Genomic DNA, 20418 nt, shown 5'->3' with positions numbered 1-20418 from the left:
CACATCTAATTGAAGTGCAAAATGTCTAACAATTCACTATGCAAAGTTCTAGCAGACGTGTTAAATCCATGACACATCTCCGTAGAAAGTACATGTATGATTATATTGACATCAAATGTGATTTTCCTTTGTACAACAAAACCCCAAAATACCATCCCATTTTGCTGCCGAATGCTCATATTAAAATTGTTGTGGAAAGTATTGCAGTTTGGATGAAACACTGTTTACCTGTGAAGCTGTGTATTTCTCCAAAGGACTCTCTACTCTTGGAAGGTTGATCATAGGCATGTTAGTCAAGTTGTCAGTTTGGGGTTTTTCACTCAGCAAGGTTTTCCCTTTAAAGTTATGGACCACACAAACCACCTTTAATAATGAAAAAAAGGAAGTACAAAAGAATAAAAGAAAACATTTCAATTGGGATTCATTTTTACAAAAGAATCATAATCCAGTATGGCGTAAACAATAAATATCACCATATTCCCTGTCATTAATTTAAGGACTTCCTGTTCTACAGTAGTATGTGCTCTAACTTATCTTTTCTTATGCTTAAAATTGCCATAGCAACTAACCACCCTGATAAATACAGCTTCTGAAAAGGCTTTTTGAAGCAGGCATAAATGTAACATTAAATGGTGGAGAATTAAACATTTCCATAAGAGAAAATTGACAGGAAATTAGTAACACGAATAACCTTATCTTCTTTTAACATAAGTGCTTTCTTTATGTTACTTCATTTCACTGAATGGAGCACAACACTGATGGAATAATAAATGCAAGAAGTATGAATTGAAAATAACAACATGTTCAAATGGATTTACCCTATTGTTTATATAAACAGAAATCAGCTAATTGGTTTGCTTAAATTTTTCAAAGACAAAGTAATATTTAGAAACTATAAAAATGATGATGAGTAGTAGTACGGCTATTTTAAGCTATTAAAACCACTTGCTGTTAATATGCAATTGTTACACAGTAGTATGCAATTTGTGTTCTGAAGACTAAAGGTATTGATGTCTTCTAGATATCAAAGCATTCTTAGAAAATAAGACACCATCATCAAAGTTGTTTAAAACTGGCTTGGTTCTGTATCTCTGTATGTATGTTTCAATAAAATCATTTATACAAGTAATACCATATCACTAATTTTACATTTGAATAAAGGCGGGCATTCTTTACACCATTGTTTTACTATTTTTTGTCTTTGACACATTCAGTATTTTCCAAAATTTAACATTTTAAATTGTTCGAATATAAACAACAATAAAAAAATATATAAAAAAGTAGCATGTGAGGTAACTTTGTGAGAGCCATCTGTTAATAGGAAAAGCCTGTAGAATCAGGCACACCTAATCTGAATGAGTAATTAGTCTGATTGAAATTCCACATGAGGGAGAGGAGCTGTCAGGATAGGCTCTGCATGGAATTATCCACACCTTCACGTTAATTGAGAGACTTATAAGAATAGCTAGATGGCTGAGTGTGAGAGAAGTCTAGATGACATACATGAGGAGTCCAAGTCCAAGTCCAAGTCCAAGTCCAAGTCCAAGTCCAAGTCCAAGTCCAAGTCCAAGTCCAAGTCCAAGTCCAAGTCCAAGTCCAAGTCCAAGTCCAAGTCCAAGTCCAAGTCCCATAAGTCAGTTGCAACATCAGGGATGGAATTGTTAATTTACAGAGGGTTGTCCCTGGCCAAATAGGATAGTTAATAATGAATTTCCATGCTGTTAGTGAAGATCTAGTGCTTGATGAAGAGTCAGCTTAAGCTGAATTGTTTTTATACCTATTGTGACTGGGTGACATGGAGTGATCCTGAGTGTTATAGTACCTGCTTGTTAAAGAGTAGTGACACAGGGACTTAAGAATTGGAAGACCTGGAATTAATTAGGTTGAAAACTAGTACTTAGTGATTAGATGAAAAGATCTAATAAAATCTAAGCAGTACTGTATGTAATGTCAGAGTAAAGTTTAATATGAAGAGCAGCCAAGAAAGAGGATTGTAAAATCTTTGAGAAGGGTATACCCTGAAAGAAGTAGGATCCTGGAGGGGGTCAGAAAGAAACTTATAAAATGCAAAAATCTAAGGAGACATACTGATTGAAATGGACTTTAGAGCAGTGGGTGTGTGTGCTAACAGATGTGCCTTTCCTACCACCCAAATCCATTTCTATTTTTTTTTTACCTCGGTACAGACAAGCAGTTCAATGATAATTGAATATTAAAAGTACTGTCAAAGAATTTTCTTTGTTTTTAATGCCTTATGAATAGATCTGCATATGTTGTGTATATCCTGTAAACACTACACTATATGTATATATTTTTTATATAGTGTATATAGTGATCTGAAACAAAGGAGGTCTAGAGAAATAAGGGGATATATTTAGGTTCACATAAATAGCATTTATATGAGGGTTTAAAATCCTGTTTTCTATATGACTAAGAAAACTCACTTCAGCCTTCAGGCACAGAAGTTCAAAGTGGTACCTTAATAAAATACCATTTAAATATCCTTCACAATCAATTAGACTGTGTTTGACATAATCATGGCCAATATTTAATCAGTGTGAAAAGAGAAATGTCTAATGCGTGATTACCCTGGAGTCATATAAGAAGTGAGAGACCAAGTAGTATTCTTTTATAAAATGCCTATCCCTTGAAGTATTGTACCACTGATTCCTGTTGACTGGTTTTATGTGCCTCCCAAGATAGAAGAGCTCAAGCCCTGTCAGGATGGGTTCTGGTTTAATCTTATCTGATGCTGTCTCCTTTTAGCATTTAACAGATTTTTGGAATAAGAAGTTGATAAGTATCATGTGTTTCATCTCTGTGTACGATTCTACAATGTACATGCAGTAGAGATGGGATTCTGATTTTAAAGATCAACTCAGAGAGTGAATATATAATCTGTTTAATAGCGTATTTTGCATTGTGATGCCAGTGCATAATTATCTACAATATGTTCTTCCAAAATGCCAAAGTGATTTAACTGTAATGTGCGTTTTTACCACAAATAGACAGGAATTTTGGTAAAACAGACTATGACACATGGCACAAACCAAAAGCCTAAAGAGTGTATTATTCCCATCTGAGGTCATGTGGATAGTTTGCTATCTCCCTTGACTCTGTTTCGTCTTACAGTACTAAGACTTCAGAAGCCTCTGGGCAGACAGACCTGTTTTTTCACCCCTCCTGAACCAACACAATGGAACATGCAATCTTACCAGAAAAGTTGCTATCGCCACTCCTATAATAAATCCTGCAATGACATCTGACCAATGGTTTCGGTATTCTGCTACCCGATTTATTCCAGTAAGAAATGCCAAGCACATCAACCCCAGAGACAGCACAGGCTTCGCTAATCTCGATCCTCTGGCTTTTACTGTGCTGGTGATGTACATCTAGGAAATAAAAACGAAGTTGTTTTTCAAGATGCTGCAGTGATAAAAGCCAAGCAACTGGATTAATCCCATTGATTGGTTTTTCAAAGTTCTTTAAAACATGCACTTCCAGCCACATACCGTACAAAATTAGCATTTTCTTTCACTTCTTAAAATTTTTCACTAGGAATAACAACACTCAAGAATCACAGTAAGTGCACCAAAAGGATTATGGAGTGTTGAGTGAAAATTTGGCTTAACCCGCTAGGCTGAGGGCTGACCTTCTGCCCAGAGGATGAGGAGGCTGGAACCCCCATGAGGAGTGAGGAGTGACCAAGGGGCAGCTGCAAAGGTGGAGGTGGGATGCAGAAAGACATATTGTATGTGAGGGAGAGAAGTATAGTATTTATAGAGTTTTAGGACAGGAAATGACATCTGGAGTGATAGCTAATTACTGACAGCCAAGTCTGATTGAACCTGGTTCTTGTCATCCCTGCCAAACTTTCGTTACAAACTCTACTAGGTTACTATCCCATTGAGAACCTGGGCTGTAAAAACATATTTAAAAGTGTGGTCTGAGGAAAACCAGGCAACTAAGAGTGTATGTATGAATCACTAAGCTTAATAAATAACTTGAGCTAAACGTGGATTTTTAAATGTCATGCTTCCAGTATAAATCATCTCAGAAAAGTACAGGATAACGTATTTTAACTATTTGACATTTGTAGAAAACTATACATAATGAAAGTAATACAGATCAGGTGTAGTGAAGATATTGATCACAATCTAGTGTATTCAAGAAAGTTATCAAGTAGATAACTCTACCAGAAGAAACACAGACCATTATTTTTGTGCATGTATACTTTGCCATACACAATATAAATGTATTTCTTGAAGATGAAGATAAAAATGTAATGAAATAATGGAAGGGCATTCATTGCTTTAGCCCGAGGGGAGTTGTGTACAGTACCTCTAGAATAAAAGCACTTTCATTCAATCCACAGATTAAAAGAGACAAATCTGTTTTGTACTCAGTCAAATTATGTTTCCTCGACGTAAACACAAAAATTCATATCTAAACAGAAGGAACATTATAAACATCATAAACACATTCCGCTGTTGTCCTTGAAAGAGAAACAAAACCTTAATGTATTTTCATATCTTGACCATGTGTTAAATTAGAAAAGAGTGTACTGAAACTGCTTGTGTTTTTTTCAAGAAAAAACCCATATTCCAACCCTAATGACATGTCTTTTTATTTATGTCTTTTATATATAAAGTAAAGTAGCAGCCAACTGTATGTAAGACAAATGCTGAGATTCAACATTAAGATGTAAATTAAGCATTGCAGGATGACATTTACTGTATATTGGTCTCCAGATACAGCATGTGTAAGTCTCAAACTCTATAATAAATACTGTCTCACTTATTTACAAAGACAACTGAATTCTCCTTTCTGCAATATATACTGTAAGCAACAATTTGAAATCCTTCCTACACTGTCTGCAACCACACACTTCACACAAATATCATAATACACATACTGTACATGTACAGAGAATTTTCATCCTTCATCCAGCTTTAAATCTGACTGACTCCAGCCACTCTCATAGAATAAAAGGAAACTCTATTTTAACCAGCGAAAGGAGGGAATTCTTCTCATTGAGCAGCCCAGCTGCAACACCAGCAGATCCAGTGCCTGCTCCAGGAGGTGCTCAGAAGAGCAGCTGGTGCCGGCTGTAAGCTAAACAGGGAAAGCTAATAAAAAAGAAATGAACTCCCCAGAGCAGTGATGTCTATAAACCACCAGGGAAGGGCAGCAAACATAGGAGTGATATAAGATGAGTTCTATGTACAGTATTAGCAAGTTGTTCTTATTCTTTAAATTTTGGTTTCAGGTTATTTCTTGTGGGAAAAAAAATCTGCCAACATTCTGCCATCATTACACCCTTCGATGTAATGTTAATTCTCTTCAAAGGAAGGTTGTTTTCTTAGTGATACAAGAGAGTCATTTATGAAGGAGGTCTTTTGAAAGAGATTTATTCAGAACTGTCTCAACTCTCACATAGCAAGAACACATTATTTACATGATGTTAGTAAGCTCATTTTCTGAGCTTGTTTTCTACACTCACAAAGTTTGATCTTTACTAGTAAGTAAATTATTCACTTGCTTAGCCTTGAAATAAGGCCTTCTGTTTCTACCATGAGGAACAAAATACAACACACTGTAGAAACTAAAGCATTGGCAGGTGATTATGATGTAACTGGAATCAATCTAAGTTTGTTTTTGTTTTCCACAAATGGAAATTAAGAGGATGTACTTAGACGTTTTTTAACAATAAGGGTTTTGGGATTGTGGAACAAACTATCCAGCCGTACATAGATGGAAGTGATCCTCCTATCAATAAACTACAAGCAACGAAATAAATTAGATGGGGTGGATGGCCCCTCTCATTTGTAATATTTTTCCATTTGAATAACAGTGGCAGTTTTTTAGAGTATACTAAATAATTTTTCTCTCATGCCATGCATTTCCTAAATTTCCCATATTTTCCCTCATTGTTTCCACACGTCTTGACGTTTTCATGTCCAGCTTTTGCCACTGGCTTCATTTACTTTAATTGTGGCATGCTAGACAGCAATATTTTTTTAAGAAGATGCAAATGGATCATTTGCTATTGTAGAATTTGTAGAGGACATATTACTAATATAATTTCAGATTTGCGTCTTTCAATTTGGCATCAAGTAATGAATATAGGTTCATTTCATAGAATAAAATGTTCCATTTATTATAGAGACAGACATTTTTGATTACAGCAAGGCTGGTGTGTGGAATGAATGGAGAAGTTTGTGACTGTTCCCAAGAATATGATTTCAATAACAGTACTGTATGTCCAAAGAGAAAGCTGGATTTTAATTAAAGATAGAGAAATCTTTGTTGTAATCAAGTTCTAAAACAAATTTATCTTTAATTCCCTTCTTTCAATAGAGTGAATCTAATCAACCAAAACGATGAACATAGACAGACTTTCTTGTTTGGAAACCATTGCAATTTTTATTTCTCTACTATCACAGACAAAAGTATAGACATGTGCACTTACCGAATAGTGCTATTTCCATCACTTTCACAGGTAATTAGGAATTAGGTAACTCTATTTAGCAGATACAAAATAACCCAGCTTTGTACTGGGGTTTTAAGAATTATTTGGAAATTAGATTTTTTTAAATAATACATTTATTTAATTTATAATATTTGATGCTACATAGATATAAGCAACAGGAAGAAGATTCTTCACAATTACAAAAAAATCTTTTAGCTTTAGCAGTGTTATCAGTGTCCCACCAAAACTTTAGAATTCAAGGCCGCTGCATTTTGGAATATGTAAATGCTTTTAGAATGTACATGTCATGAATAGCAATAAACAAACATTTTAAACAATTAAATGGCTTTTTTATAGCTGGTGATAAACCAATGTATTTTAAAATCTGCTTTTTTGATTTCCAGAATTAAGAATAACAGCTTCTATCCTGGATAAAACCAGTGGAAAACAATATAACATCTGACCTACTTAATCTGTTCAGATGTTAAGGGTAAATAGTGCATGCAAATATTGCCTGTTGGGCAGAAAGTCTTAGTCAAAAGGCCCTGTGTGCTAGATGTCACAGATGAAGCCAATGCAGAGGCTAAAAATCATATTACTAATAATAATCCCCACTGAGTTACTAATTATTTTATCTTGAAACGAAAGAATGTCATTGTCATCTATTCTACACCCTATGCAGAATGATCTTTATTGAGTGATGTTCTTGTTAAGGAGCAAAAAAGACAGCACATTCCGACTAAGAAAATGAAAACTAAAGCACAAAAATGGCTTTAATCAATTTTTAAAGTGCCACTTCAAGCAATTCAATTCCTACGGCAGTGTATTTTAAAAGACAATTTTAACACCAGCTGTTACACATCACATCAGTTTTACCCATTTAGGAAAATTCACAGTATTAGTGTTTTTTTTTCTTCATTTTTTACTATTTGCCTTTAATCTAAAAATGGCTTTGGAGTGGGATATATTTTTGGAAATGTGATTATATATTTAAGACCTACTGTATACAGTATGCTAAGAAAATGTAGAGATATTTAAATAAAATTACCAAGAACTATCCATAAATGGTTTTAAAATGTCTTTAAATGTACAGTATACCATGTACTTTATAAACACTATTTTTTAATTCTCATTTACTTATGGGAAATCTTAACATCTGTATGCTAAGATGTAAAACACTATAACACAATTAAGAACCAATGAGCCTTATGACAAAAGAAAGCTGTATTTTCGGCTAACTGAGCATCAACAGAACCGGAATCATGTGTCCAACTTATTCCTAATCATCCAGAGATCTTGGTATTGCTAAAGACCAATGCATTTCTTTATTTGAATATTTTAAAATATTTTTTGTATACGTGTTACATGTTACATGTTACACGTGTTACATGAGACCTTTAAATATATTAAAAGCTTCCTTCTAAACTCAATACAGTAGAAGGTAGGTATATTTTAACCTTCCTTCTATATAAAGTTATTTAGCAGAATAGTTAGCAGTTGTCATTTCTAAATATACAGTACAAGGGCCATAGCAATTCATTATTATGGGTATTGTACCCACCATGTTCTTTAAGATTCTGTTTATAAAGCTAATGATTTTGAAGGTCTTCATATTACAAGTGTAAATGTTTTTTTGATGGAATGTTTATTAAATAGTCAGTTATGCCAACATACATTAAACAAGAAATTATTTTAAAATGTCTACTGCCATAAATTGTGTGACTGACACAGGAATGATTAACCTGTTCAACATAGAAGGGTTTTAGCTTTGTTGTTTGTTGTTTAGATTTGTTTACACTGTACAAAATTCACTTACTGGGTTCCCAAAACACAGCTGAAAGAGAGATCCCTGTTACAACAGAGAACATGTAAAATACTGAAGGATGATTGCTTTGTGAATTGGGAATTCAAGATATAATCTCCCGTGCACCATTTACAGAATAACTAGATGGAGCCTCAGTATGTAATCCAGTGTGGTATAGTCTAACGACAACCTCTCTTGTAAGTCAATAAAACCTTCAGAGAAGCAAACCTCAGATTTCAGGAACAGCCTGGTACAGTATGTGTAACCTTCATCAACATTTTTTTTTAATTCAAAAATAATTTTTCCGTGTTGAAAGCATGGAGACGAGCATTAATAAATTCTTAAATCATAAAGCATCAACTACTGTCAAATTGAACACTTTTGAAACTCAAGATGAAAATGAAATGACTAGTATTAGACAGTAGATGCTAACAATGTGTACTTACAGCTAGGTAGAGGGCTGCATAAACACTGAGTGCTGCCTCTTTTGATGGGAATGTCTTTCTGGCTCTTAAGATGTCATCTTCATTGCCTGTGCAGGCCTCCTGGTGACTGATGAACCGAATGGCCTGTTGACAGCCCAGAGCAGTGTAATTGGGTTTACAAACAGTGAGGAAATGTGGTGCAAGGTTCCCCGTCACAACCTGTCCAGCATTAACGAATATATCGGTGGCAAAAAGTCCAAATATATAGACACCTACAAAGAAAGAAACGAGTTACTATATGACTCACTTTACTATATATTCACTGTAAATGGCATTCCGATCTACCTCATACCTCAACAGGTATTACAATTCTGATCATTCAAAATGTTATCCCAAATCCTCTACAAAAAGTGTACAACTAGCACAAAACAAACCAGTGAAAGAAACTTCATCTTACCCAAATAAAACCCAATCAATTTTTTACACAAGAACGGAAATGTGATAGTACATTATATAATATTTTAAATACTTCTCATGTAGGAATTATATTTCCATGTATTAATATATGTTCATTCAATAATTAAATCAAGTTTGGATATCATACTGTAAATATGTTTTAACAAATAAATTCACATGTTGTCTGTCTAAGATATTTGCAGGAAGTAGAATGCCATGCACTTTTTAAAGTATGTTCAACACTGTTCCCTATGGCCACTAATTTGAAATTTTCTATGCTTAGTTTATTAAGTTGACAATAGAAATATTTAAAGGAATCATAGGCAAATGTACTTGACATCTGCTTCACTATCTTAAATATTTTATTCAGTTCATGATCCGTATCTGTATGTTCAATTTTTTGTCATTACAAAGTTTAAACCAAAGTCATGTGTCTGTTGGCGTGTTAAAACTCATAACAAGTTTTCAGCTTAAATTAAATTGTTTTCATTTAAAAAGGAATAGATATGTTAACACTGGTAAAGGAAAGGAAGATGAACAAGAAACAAAGGGAGGATATCACTGAAGACATACAGTATCTATCACAAATCAGTTATAGATCCATAAGGTTGATTCACAGTTCATCTGCTCTTAAACAACAAATTATGAATTCCAGTTCAGTGCATTTTAATTGGACAGAAACTCTTCTTGAATTATTTTTGTGCTTACAGAAACTTTCAGTGTCACATGATCTAGAGACACCATTTTGAAGCACAAGCAGTAAGGGTTCGGTGTTGTCTTCCAACAGCAGGCATGTTGTGCCTTCATACAGTACAGTATGGAGTCCATTTAAAACAGTAATTACAATACATGAAAATAAATACCCTTTCTAAAGAAAGTACATTCTAACAGTGTCATTGCTGACAACAGAGGGGCACTGCTGTTTTAAAGTGAGTTTTGGATTAGTTGTATTTCTTGTCAAGTGACATCAGATTTCAGTTACTTTCCATTAATTTAAAAAGAAAATGACTGATATCACCTTACTTGGAGAAACCCAGAGTGCTGTGCTTTCAAAAAGAGAAAGACGTGATTGATGGTGTTGTGCCACTAATGAATTAACTAGAAAACAGTATACTTGGGGATATTATGTTTGTCTACAAAGAGCCAGTAATCAAAACACAAATGAAATTTGTTGCTAATCAGTAAGGTGCTAAGCCTTAAAGCCTTCAAAAATTAAACTTCAAGCAGGAATAATAAATCATTGCCATCTAAGGCTGGTACTTTTTTTAAGAAAGTTATCCAAAAGCCTGCTGTTTTTTTACAGAATGCCTTCCTGATGGTATAGTCCAGTTGTATTTTTCACTCTTTTTTTTCTATTGTAATTGAATGCTTTCTTTTCACGATTTACTTTAAGCATTGTTTCCTGTTGGCAGCAGCAGGACTGTTTCTTTATCTGTGGTACTGTATGATGTATCTGAAGGGCTGCAGAAAGTGGCTCACACCAAGGGTCTCAAATTCAGCTCCTGCAGGCCCTGTGTCTGCTGGCTTTTGTTCCATTCTGAGTAGCAAATTAAACAATCCGATTATTTATTATGTTCATTTTCTTAGTCTTTTACAGTTGATTAAACATTCACTATATTAAAGACACCTGCAAAACACCTCAGAGCCTGGTTGGAAATTATACCGCTAATTAAATAATTACACTAACTGTGTAAGTGAACAAGCTATGACAAAAACAAGACAGTAGACCTCCAGTAACTGAGTCTGACCACTGGCTTTCACACTTGAAATACTGGACTGCAGTTTATCTCTAGAAGAAATCATCACTGTCCTGGAATGTATTTATTTAAGGTCATCCTGTTAATTACTTGTTGTGTTCTATTTTGCTTCAGCATCTTGAATATACTGTATCTCTCTGGCTGAATTTTGTAGTCTTGACTTACACAGTAAATCAAGCATGAATGCCCATGTACTGTATTTGAATGTGCTGCTAGAATATTAATGGGGGTTTCTGTGGTATCTTAATTTAAGAAGAGTTTAAGAGTTTTAGTAAATATCACCAGAAGGACATAACATTAACATACAGAACATATTAGAGGAAAGATGTTTTACACTACTTGCCCTGAAAGAACCTCAGCAACTAATTTAATTCAATTTACTTTACATTGCTTCTCAGCATTTCATGTGTTTTTTAGAAAAAAATAAAATTTGGTTTTCTTCTTGATTTCAGCAACAATTGTTTATATTTTCAGAATGATTTCCATATTTATGCCCTTTGACACTGATGCTGCATCTATGACGAACCTCATGGATCATGGGCAGGTAGGAAAAATGAAACTCACACTGGTACAAACTTTGATGACCGAAATATTTCTAAAATTAAACTTTAAAAAGTGAGTCATTATACACATTTTAAAGACTGCAGGTTTCACAGCAACTGACATCATCTGAAAAAAGGGAAACTACTGTAAAAAATGTTCTTTCTGGTTCTGTAAGGTCAAATACATTATTTTGCTGTAGTCGATGATTGCAGGCGATGCTAAGCAGAGAAAAAAGCCTGCAGTTACTGTATGTTACAGCACATGTGTCACCAATTTATACAGTAGCTTTCATGTATTGTATTTGTAGAATTATTTGATAAAAAGCTAACCCCTACAAATAAGACAATATTCTGCTAATTTTCTATGTAAGATCAAAGACTGCAATTTCATTTACTTTCGTTTTATTTCCAGCAGCACCAAAGCATTATTTTCCTAAAATTTACCTGTTTGCTAATATTGCTTTGCTGGAATGAAAAATGTGATCATGTGAAATGTCTAGAGTTTAGGACTGGTGTGTATATTTTTCTAGGCTTGGACAACTGACTCATAAATTTAGGTAACCGGAATGATAACCTAATTAACACCCAAGTATTTGGTGTAGAAAATGTTTGCACAGACTTAGAAAGCAACAAGATATAGCTCCATGAATTGTATGTGTATAAGCTCTCCTGATTCCATTTGATCACTGAAGAACTCATTACTCATTACTCATTATTTAATAATTATTTTTAGTGTATAAGGCAGCAAAACAATGAATTTCCTTAAGGGTGTAACACCATATGGAGAAAAGCCATCTTGAAACAGGAATATTTAGTCTGCATTGTATTGAGATACTAAAGCAGGAAATAAATAAGGATTAAAGCAGCCTGAGTGGGATTTTCATCGAGGCACAGAATATAAGGCTTGTAGTATTCCCATCTGGACCAAGCATTTAAAACAGAAAAGAATCTGTGGGATATGTGACGAATACAAAGTGTGCTTCTTTCTCATGAAGATTATCATTGATGTTTTTTCCCCTCTTAGTTTACATAGCCAGCAGCTTTACACTCATTTTTGGAGCACACTTTACTAGGAGACAGCGAATGGAACCCACCTGATTCCATCAGGATTCCAGAAGTAAATTAATTATACAGATGAAAGGGTGCTACACAATGTGAAGTGACTTATTAACATGAAAACAATAGTGTGTTACACATCCAAAAATATGGTCATGTAACACAGTATTTTCATCAAAGACAAGGTTGTGATTTTTCCATGGTGCTTTGTGTGAATGTAGTAATAATAGAATTAAACATGTGTAGGTGATATAAGAGATTTGAATCCTATTATGAAAACGTCCACATTGGTTGGAATTTAACATAAAGCAAAACATTTTTCTCCTGAAAGCCAACATCATGTTTCTTCTCTCGTGCAAGTAAACATTACTGATCATAAAATGAAGTGACAGTTAGCAAAAAGTCTGTCATACCAAGGAACCTGACAGTTCTGCGCACAAATGGGTTGAGGTAACAGCAGTCTCCAGTGACTATGGTCTTCTCACGGTTGTCAAAATCTTTTGTAGCATACTGAAGGAAAAACAGCACAGATTCTGTAATTGTTATCTAAAAAGGGAGAAAAGAGAGAAACTAAGTTAGAAATTAAGTTGCTCAGGAATAATGCAAATTAGTGATGATATTCAGTTCTCAAATCCTCTGCATAAAGTATTGGTTTCATGTGCATGTGACCTTCACTGAAAGAATTCAAGTGGCATCTGAGAAGCATATGCCTATGCTACTTACTGTATGCAATGTTATACTGTCAGTAAAGCACATTTTTAGAACTTTTAAAATGTAAGATACACATTGAAATTGATCATTCTGATTTGATGGGAGATTATTTCATAAATAAGAAGGTAAAATCAATTGTGATACTACTGAACTGCACTAAGAATCACACATTACACACTAAACAATATTTACACATTCTAAAGTTAAAATGCAAACCATTTGTAATTGAATCAATATACAGTATAGCACTTCTCTATTTTAGTGTTACTGCACTAAATTACACAATACTGCTTTATACTGTATGTTACATGGTAAGGTGGAGATGTCAGACACTATACAACAATATGAATTACTGATATACAAAGCCTACTGTATATATTATTCATTTTTTTAACTATCATATGAGTCTGTTTATTATTCAGAATTAGCACAGATTAGAGGAAAGCTGTTGAGACATTCCTCTTTACCATTTTCCTAAGTGCAAATAAGAACATACACACATTACAGAAATGTATGGTTGACAGATTGTCACTTCCTCATGTACTAAAGGCATTTGAAAGTACATACATTGGGTAACTGTCATTGGAAATGACATAAGTAATGCAAAAATGTCATTTTGTCAAGCACAAATGCTATGAGCATTTGTTCCATGTGTCTTTTTTATCTTTAAACACTGTGGACATTTGATCTTGAAGATTCAGTCATCAGCCTCCTGGGGTATTAATAATAGTTATTCTATTTCAACATACAGTACCTTAAAAGCAGCCATCAGAAACAGAGGCACTATAAAATGTAACAATAATTTTTGAAAACAGCAATTTTAAAGTATGTTGTGCCACGTTCCTTACTTTTTGAATAAGTATTTAGCAATAAAATTGCTTTTATTTAATGCATCACTGGCACAGAAATACAGGTCAATTTGCAGTCACAAATTATTTCACAGTACAAAATATTTGATTTGCTTACAGCTCAATATTTCAAAATGCTAACATAACAATTCAGTATTCAAAACATGTATAATTTATTAATGCAATGTTTGTCTTGCACCTTATGTTAGGTGTAAATGTACAAATGTGTAAATTCAATATAACTTTGAAGAACAGTCAGATAGCTTGATATACATTTTTCTGAACACTGAAGTGAAATCAGTTTCTCTCGTGGTAGGTTTATGTGGTACTTTTATTTAAGCCTTTTATTGTGCTTTGAATAATAGCAGGTTGTGACAATGATAATAAATCTCAGATTATGGGGAAAATACTTTAATACTATGAAACCAAAAGTGTGCTTTTAAACTGAGTTATAAAATTTTTATTTGAGGACTTGAGATTTTTTTCAGTTTTGCATATCTTAGGCAGTAACCGCAAGCAGCAATGGCTGGCATTGCTGCCTCACGGTGCTGGGGCCTTGGATTCCATTCCAGACTTGGGCTGCTGTCTGTGTGGAGTTTGCATGTTCTCTCCGTGTTTGCATGGGTTTCCTGGTGCCCTGGTTTCCTCCCACAGTGCAAAAACATGCTGGTGAGTTAATTGGCTTCTGGCAAAATAGGCCGTAGTGCGCGTGTCTTCGCCTGTGTGTCTGCCCAGTGATGGACTGGCATTTCGGCCAAGGTATAACCTGCCTTAGGCCCATCGCTTGCCGAGATAGGATCTGGGTCCCCCATGACCCTTAATTGGAAGAAGCAGTTAGAAAATAGACAGATGGATGGATATATATGAAAACTGAAACAAAAGGAAATACAAATGTTACATCTTGATGATTCATTACTAGCAGATTACTCTGTTAATGATCATGAAATATTATGCCTGTTGAAACGGTAGAAAACATACCCCTTTTTGCACTCCTTGTTACCACCTGAGTGTGATATGACAAAAAGGTTAACAGCATATGGGCGGTAATTATATACTCTGTATATGCTTGTACTGTAAGTAAACGAGTGAACAGATAACCTATGCACACATAGAAAGCCAATAGATCTGCCTGTTTTAATCATACTATAATGAAAGGTAAGGAAAGGGAAAGGTTATTCAATCTATCTACCTTCACAAGACTCCAGGACAGTTCTCAACAGACAGGAAGCTGCATATTGTATTGTACTGTGTATTTTACTTGAGCACACCTACTGTAAATGAACACTATCATCCAGTACTGTAAGTGGATATACTGTAACAAGGCATTATACAGTACCATTGGCATGGGTAAAATAAGATCAGTGGATCCTTGGTCATCTCAAATGTTCAATTTTACTTTATGAAGCACTTTTCCTTGATAAATCCTGTTGATAGCATTTATGTTATCAATAATTAATCAATAATGGAATATCAATAATTTGGCTTTTCTTGTTAAACTTGATATTTTATATCATTTTGTCCTGATATTGCATATAACCTGAAACTATCTATCATCACATACTTTACATGTTTATTTTATATTTGTGAAGGTCCTAATATATACTGTATATTCTGTAATTGTAGTTTTTATGCTTTCATAATGTATTATCATTAAATACACCTCATCAAAAAAATGAGTTGAGTCACGTTACTTAACCTTAAGGCAAACACATGTGTAGTATGTAATGAGCAAAACTGAAAAGTCACTTTGTTTTTTTCCTTACATTGTTTTAAGTGGGCTGACCACATCAAGCTCCTGGTCATGTCATGATAACTTAGTTAGCTAGAGGCAAACAGCTGCATGTGAAAAGCAGTATACAAGCAATGGGAAAGGGCTGCTCTTTTAAAAAATTACATTTCTGCCATTCAGTGCTGTAGCTAAACCTCTTCTGTCTGTATTTTATCCTTGGCTACATACAGTATAATGTACTGTATGTAGTATGCATATGTGCACTAAGGACTGTAAAGAAAAATGCACATTGTATGTAAAGAAATTAGTTTAAAATAATTTACCTAGAATTATTATAAACATTCTGCTTCAACCCACTTAGTTGTAATTCAATATTTAGTCCAGGTAACATAGACCATAGATTTATATAAATATTATATATAATTTATATAATAATTGTTTGAGTTGCAGCCAAACCTTAAAACATCTTTTAGGATGTGCATCTAATAGGCTAGATTAAACCTCAAACTTCAGTATAACCATGAAGCACTCAGAAAATCCCTTAATATCTTCTTGCATTTTAAGCAATTCATGAATCCCTGAAGATGAAATGCTAAAAGCTTTATATTAGTTCAGCTCTCTATAGCTCGGAACATTTGATGGTGCAAAATATTTTATTGCAATTTTCCCATTAGTCACCTTTTGGGATTTGACAGACTGGCACACTGTACAATTCATGCATGATGATGAGATTATAATTTATCCCTGAAACATGGATTTGTCTTTCTCATTGTACGATTTCAACAGAGATGGAAAAACAAGAAATAGTGTGTTTTGAAATGGACAATAATGTCTGTTAATAATTGTAAGGGTTTAATTCACATTTGATTAATGTGTTTTGCATGCAAATCAAGATCAATTAGATATTCAACATGCAGATAACTAATAAAGATTATGTGTTGTTTTGTGTAGAAATCATTAAAATTAAAACAAAGGGAATAAAGAGATGTTTTTGTAATGTAACATTTTCCAGTGTATGGCATGCCCATTTAATACTTCTGACATTAAAAATAATCTATATTCAATAATCAGTAAAGTTACTTACAGTATTTTCAGTATACAGCAGCAGTGCCACCTCCTACCCTGACTGCAACACACCTCTGAAGCCAAGCAAGACTAGAACTATTCAGTACCGGGCTGGAAGACCTCAAAAGAAAACCAGGTTGTTGGATGGTAATACTAGTGGATTGGTAGATAGTTCTTTTCCCTCTGGACCAATAGTTCTAGACTAATTCCCCAGAATTGTACTGCGCTGTAGGAGGTAGAAGATATTAAACCAAGGTCCTTACATCTTTGTCAGTAACGATCCCGTGTGAGGTGGGAATACTCATTGACATGTACTGTACTCAGCTATATTTTTTAAATGTGTATGCTCGAATAGTGTTTCTTAGATCCATTCTAAATAATGAACATGCTTCATATGGGTATTATACCTCAGAGAGCTTTCTTTGCAAAGCATAATGCATGTCAGTGTAGACATAATATATTTCTCCCTAGGCACCCAAACGGTTATTATTTGTGCTGTCCTATCAGTAACAAGAGGAATGTAGTTTTACTTTTAGTTAGCTTTTTGTCCTTCCAGTAATCACATTTCTTATATTTAAATGTATGACATCTCAGCTAAACGATAATTCTCAGCTCCTTTTTTTACAGTTATAGTACTACATCAGGCTTCTTCCATCTCCAGATCAGTCTGAACAAGCCCAAGGCTTAATTCTGACAAACAAAAGGCAAATCTGGATGGAAATAAATTAGTACATTTAAGAGACCAAAATTTTCTAAACAGCTCATTTGTAATTGATTTATGTCCTTGTTTGCACAAAGTGGACACTATATACTGTATTGTAGCATTTTTTAAACAGAGGTTTTAACTCACAGGTTGTCATTTTACTTCCTATATTGGCTTCTAAAGATGCATGACCCTTGTAATGGCATTAGGGTCCAAACCATTATAGTAGCTTTTACTAATGAACACTGTTACCTCCATTGTGAAAAAAAGGTTGATATGGCATGCATTCTTATCAGAAAAGAGTGGTTTATTAATCCTCTAGGATTCATGTAGAGCCTGGAATGACACAGTTTGACATATTTCTCTATTTTCTTCAATTGTTTGAGCATTTTTGTCAGTGAGACAATTAAATTGGAAAGTAGTGTCCATCAACCCATCCGTCTTCAATTCCTGTTAAAGAGCAGGCAAAATTGTATCCATCAACAGATGAATTTATAAAAATCATTCAATACAGAAAAACTCATATACGGTAAATCATATACAGTACGCAATATCTTATAAAGTTTTAGCTAGATATGCATATACAATAAAGATATTCTGTTTGAAGAGTGTAGCATGTGATACTTGAACATGATTGCCCTAGTCAAAAGACGGATATAAAGTCTATATCAGGAACTTAGCTTGTTTGGCTGTGCTGGTGCAGCTGGCTGTGATTGTTTTCCCCACATCAGTGAATTAATTTGCTTTGGTTATCCAAAAGGAGCAGATGGGTGTAACACTTTTTGTGCAGTCCTGTAATGAACAGACTGCATTTTGATTTGTTCAATTGAATAAATAGAAATGCGAACACTGCATTTTGAACAAACAGGCAATAAACAGACGGCAATATGGTTCTTTCAATTTGCTCAAAAGGGGGGAAATGGGAAGTCTCTGACTTCTTTTCAACTAAATGGAGTTTAGAACAAAAGGCTGGGTGGAGATCCAACCCTAACCTCAACCACCTCCTACTTACGATAAAGGTGTATTCCATACTGAAAAGAGAAGAATCACAATATTTCAGCTGTGGAGCCTTCTCTGGATATCACAGCTGAACCATTGTTGCTTTTCTTCTCTTTTCAGCATGGAATAAACCTTTACGTGTTCCTTTGCAGCCTACGCATGCTGGCGTAGCTCCCTACTTGAACTTATACAGTAAGTATCCTGCTTCTTGCTTATTCACTTCATATTCATATCTCTCCCTGCACCCCATCTTTGTTCTGGTAGCAGCTCCCTGGCTCACTCCACATTGCTCAGTACATGAGTAACTCACTCACTCAGCCAGGCCAGTTACCCCAAAAATGCTCGCTGTTTGAATCCCATCTTTCCTTTGCCTTAATTAGGGTTTGAATGCTAACGCAGCAAGATACTGTGCTCAAAAAGAAGTAAACGAAGTAAAACAGAAATGCAGGTTTGTTTTGTGAAACGGATAGCACTTCTAATGTAATTTTACTTTGGTTGTAAGGAGCAAGGAGAAAGCACTACAGAACAGGGGCAGTATGGTGATGTGAGGGTAGGTTCCTGGATTTGATTCCATAAAAAGAAGGTGTGAGTATGTTAACCTGAACTCAACCTCTCAACCTCCCAAGACAAATTAGTTAGGTACTACTGTCCCTAAATTGTCCCTGAGTGTGTGTGCCCTTCAATAGACTGCTATCTTATCCATACTGTAGTTCAATCCCACATTAAGCTCTATACTCTATACTTCCAGGTCAGGCTCTGGGTTATCACAACCCTTACCAGGAACAAACTTTGTCAATAGAGAGATATATACATTTTTTAAAAATCAGATTTTTCTTTAATACAGCATTACAAACAAGAAGTTCAAATCTATTTTAATATATACTTTCAAACAGTTTATAGTATTTTTTGGTAACAGTATTTTCTAAGCCAAAGACATGCTTTTTTGTGATACATGAATTTACAAATCCTGTTTTATTCTATTTTAAACCAGACAATTCCCTAGGAATTGTTCAAATAGTATATTATATTGCAGAATTAAAATGCATTCGTTTTTTTTTGCCTTTACTTAAAATGATCTCTTAAGGGTTTGTAAATGTTCTTTATTTGTCTCTCTAATTTTCTTCTTCATTATTTCAACTCAACAAAACATCCCACATGCACGTTTTAAATTAGTTCTGTACACTCTATTATTTATACTTTACAAAAGGAAACATGGACTAATGACTGAGGAATTAGCATACAGTACATATAAGAAAAGCACCAGGATCTCCTTCAGATCCTCAAGCTTCTCATGATTAGCAAGAGACACATGAGTTTGTGCTATTTATGGACACTGCACTGGAAATACATCAAAGGTTTAAGAGTCATCAGTGCTAGTAAGCTTGCTAGTCTTTCACTAATAAAAGGATTTGTGGCCTTGCCCACAATAAACGTCAAATAAAATCTGATAAGGTGCAGTGTTGGCAACAACCACATCTTTTTTATCCTTTTAATGTCATTCTCTTAACAAACCACATATTCAGTGGAAGTCAAATGTGCCTCACTTTCAATGCATCAGTGATTCATCAAAGACAATAGCTTCTTAAATTCATATTGTGCTGGCAGAACAATACATAAACGAGCTATGTTAATCATTATTAACTTAATTAAAAGCATTCAAATCAAAGTGCCTGTAAATGATTCATAATATTGGACGGAAAATGAGTGTAAATAAAAGCTGAGTGGCAGAATGAACTCACATTTCCTCTTAATAGTGGTAAACACTGGTTAAATCAAAATAACAGATGAGGATTATTGGTGTTTAGTTATTTATTTAGTTAGAGAATAATCCTAAGTAAATAATTCCATGGA

The 20418-nt window shown here is 34.4% G+C and overlaps 1 protein-coding gene across 5 annotated transcripts in view; it reads right to left on the bottom strand.

Moving 5' to 3' along the window:
- Window positions 1-20418, bottom strand: part of plppr5b (phospholipid phosphatase related 5b) — a 63981-nt gene that overhangs the window by 7795 nt on the left and 35768 nt on the right. For all 5 annotated transcript variants that reach the window (XM_015355658.2, XM_015355656.2, XM_015355655.2 and 2 more), the window contains 4 exons: window positions 12926-13058; window positions 8723-8973; window positions 3216-3392; window positions 229-363 (listed from right to left, as the gene is read on the bottom strand). In XM_015355658.2, coding sequence (XP_015211144.1) covers window positions 229-363; window positions 3216-3392; window positions 8723-8973; window positions 12926-13058 — 696 coding nt within the window. The remainder of the gene's footprint in view (window positions 1-228; window positions 364-3215; window positions 3393-8722; window positions 8974-12925; window positions 13059-20418) is intronic.

The sequence above is a fragment of the Lepisosteus oculatus genome, chromosome 9, assembly GCF_040954835.1.
Source record: "Lepisosteus oculatus isolate fLepOcu1 chromosome 9, fLepOcu1.hap2, whole genome shotgun sequence".
In the NCBI taxonomy this organism is placed as follows: domain Eukaryota; kingdom Metazoa; phylum Chordata; class Actinopteri; order Semionotiformes; family Lepisosteidae; genus Lepisosteus; species Lepisosteus oculatus.
This window is presented reverse-complemented; position numbering and strand designations above follow the sequence as displayed.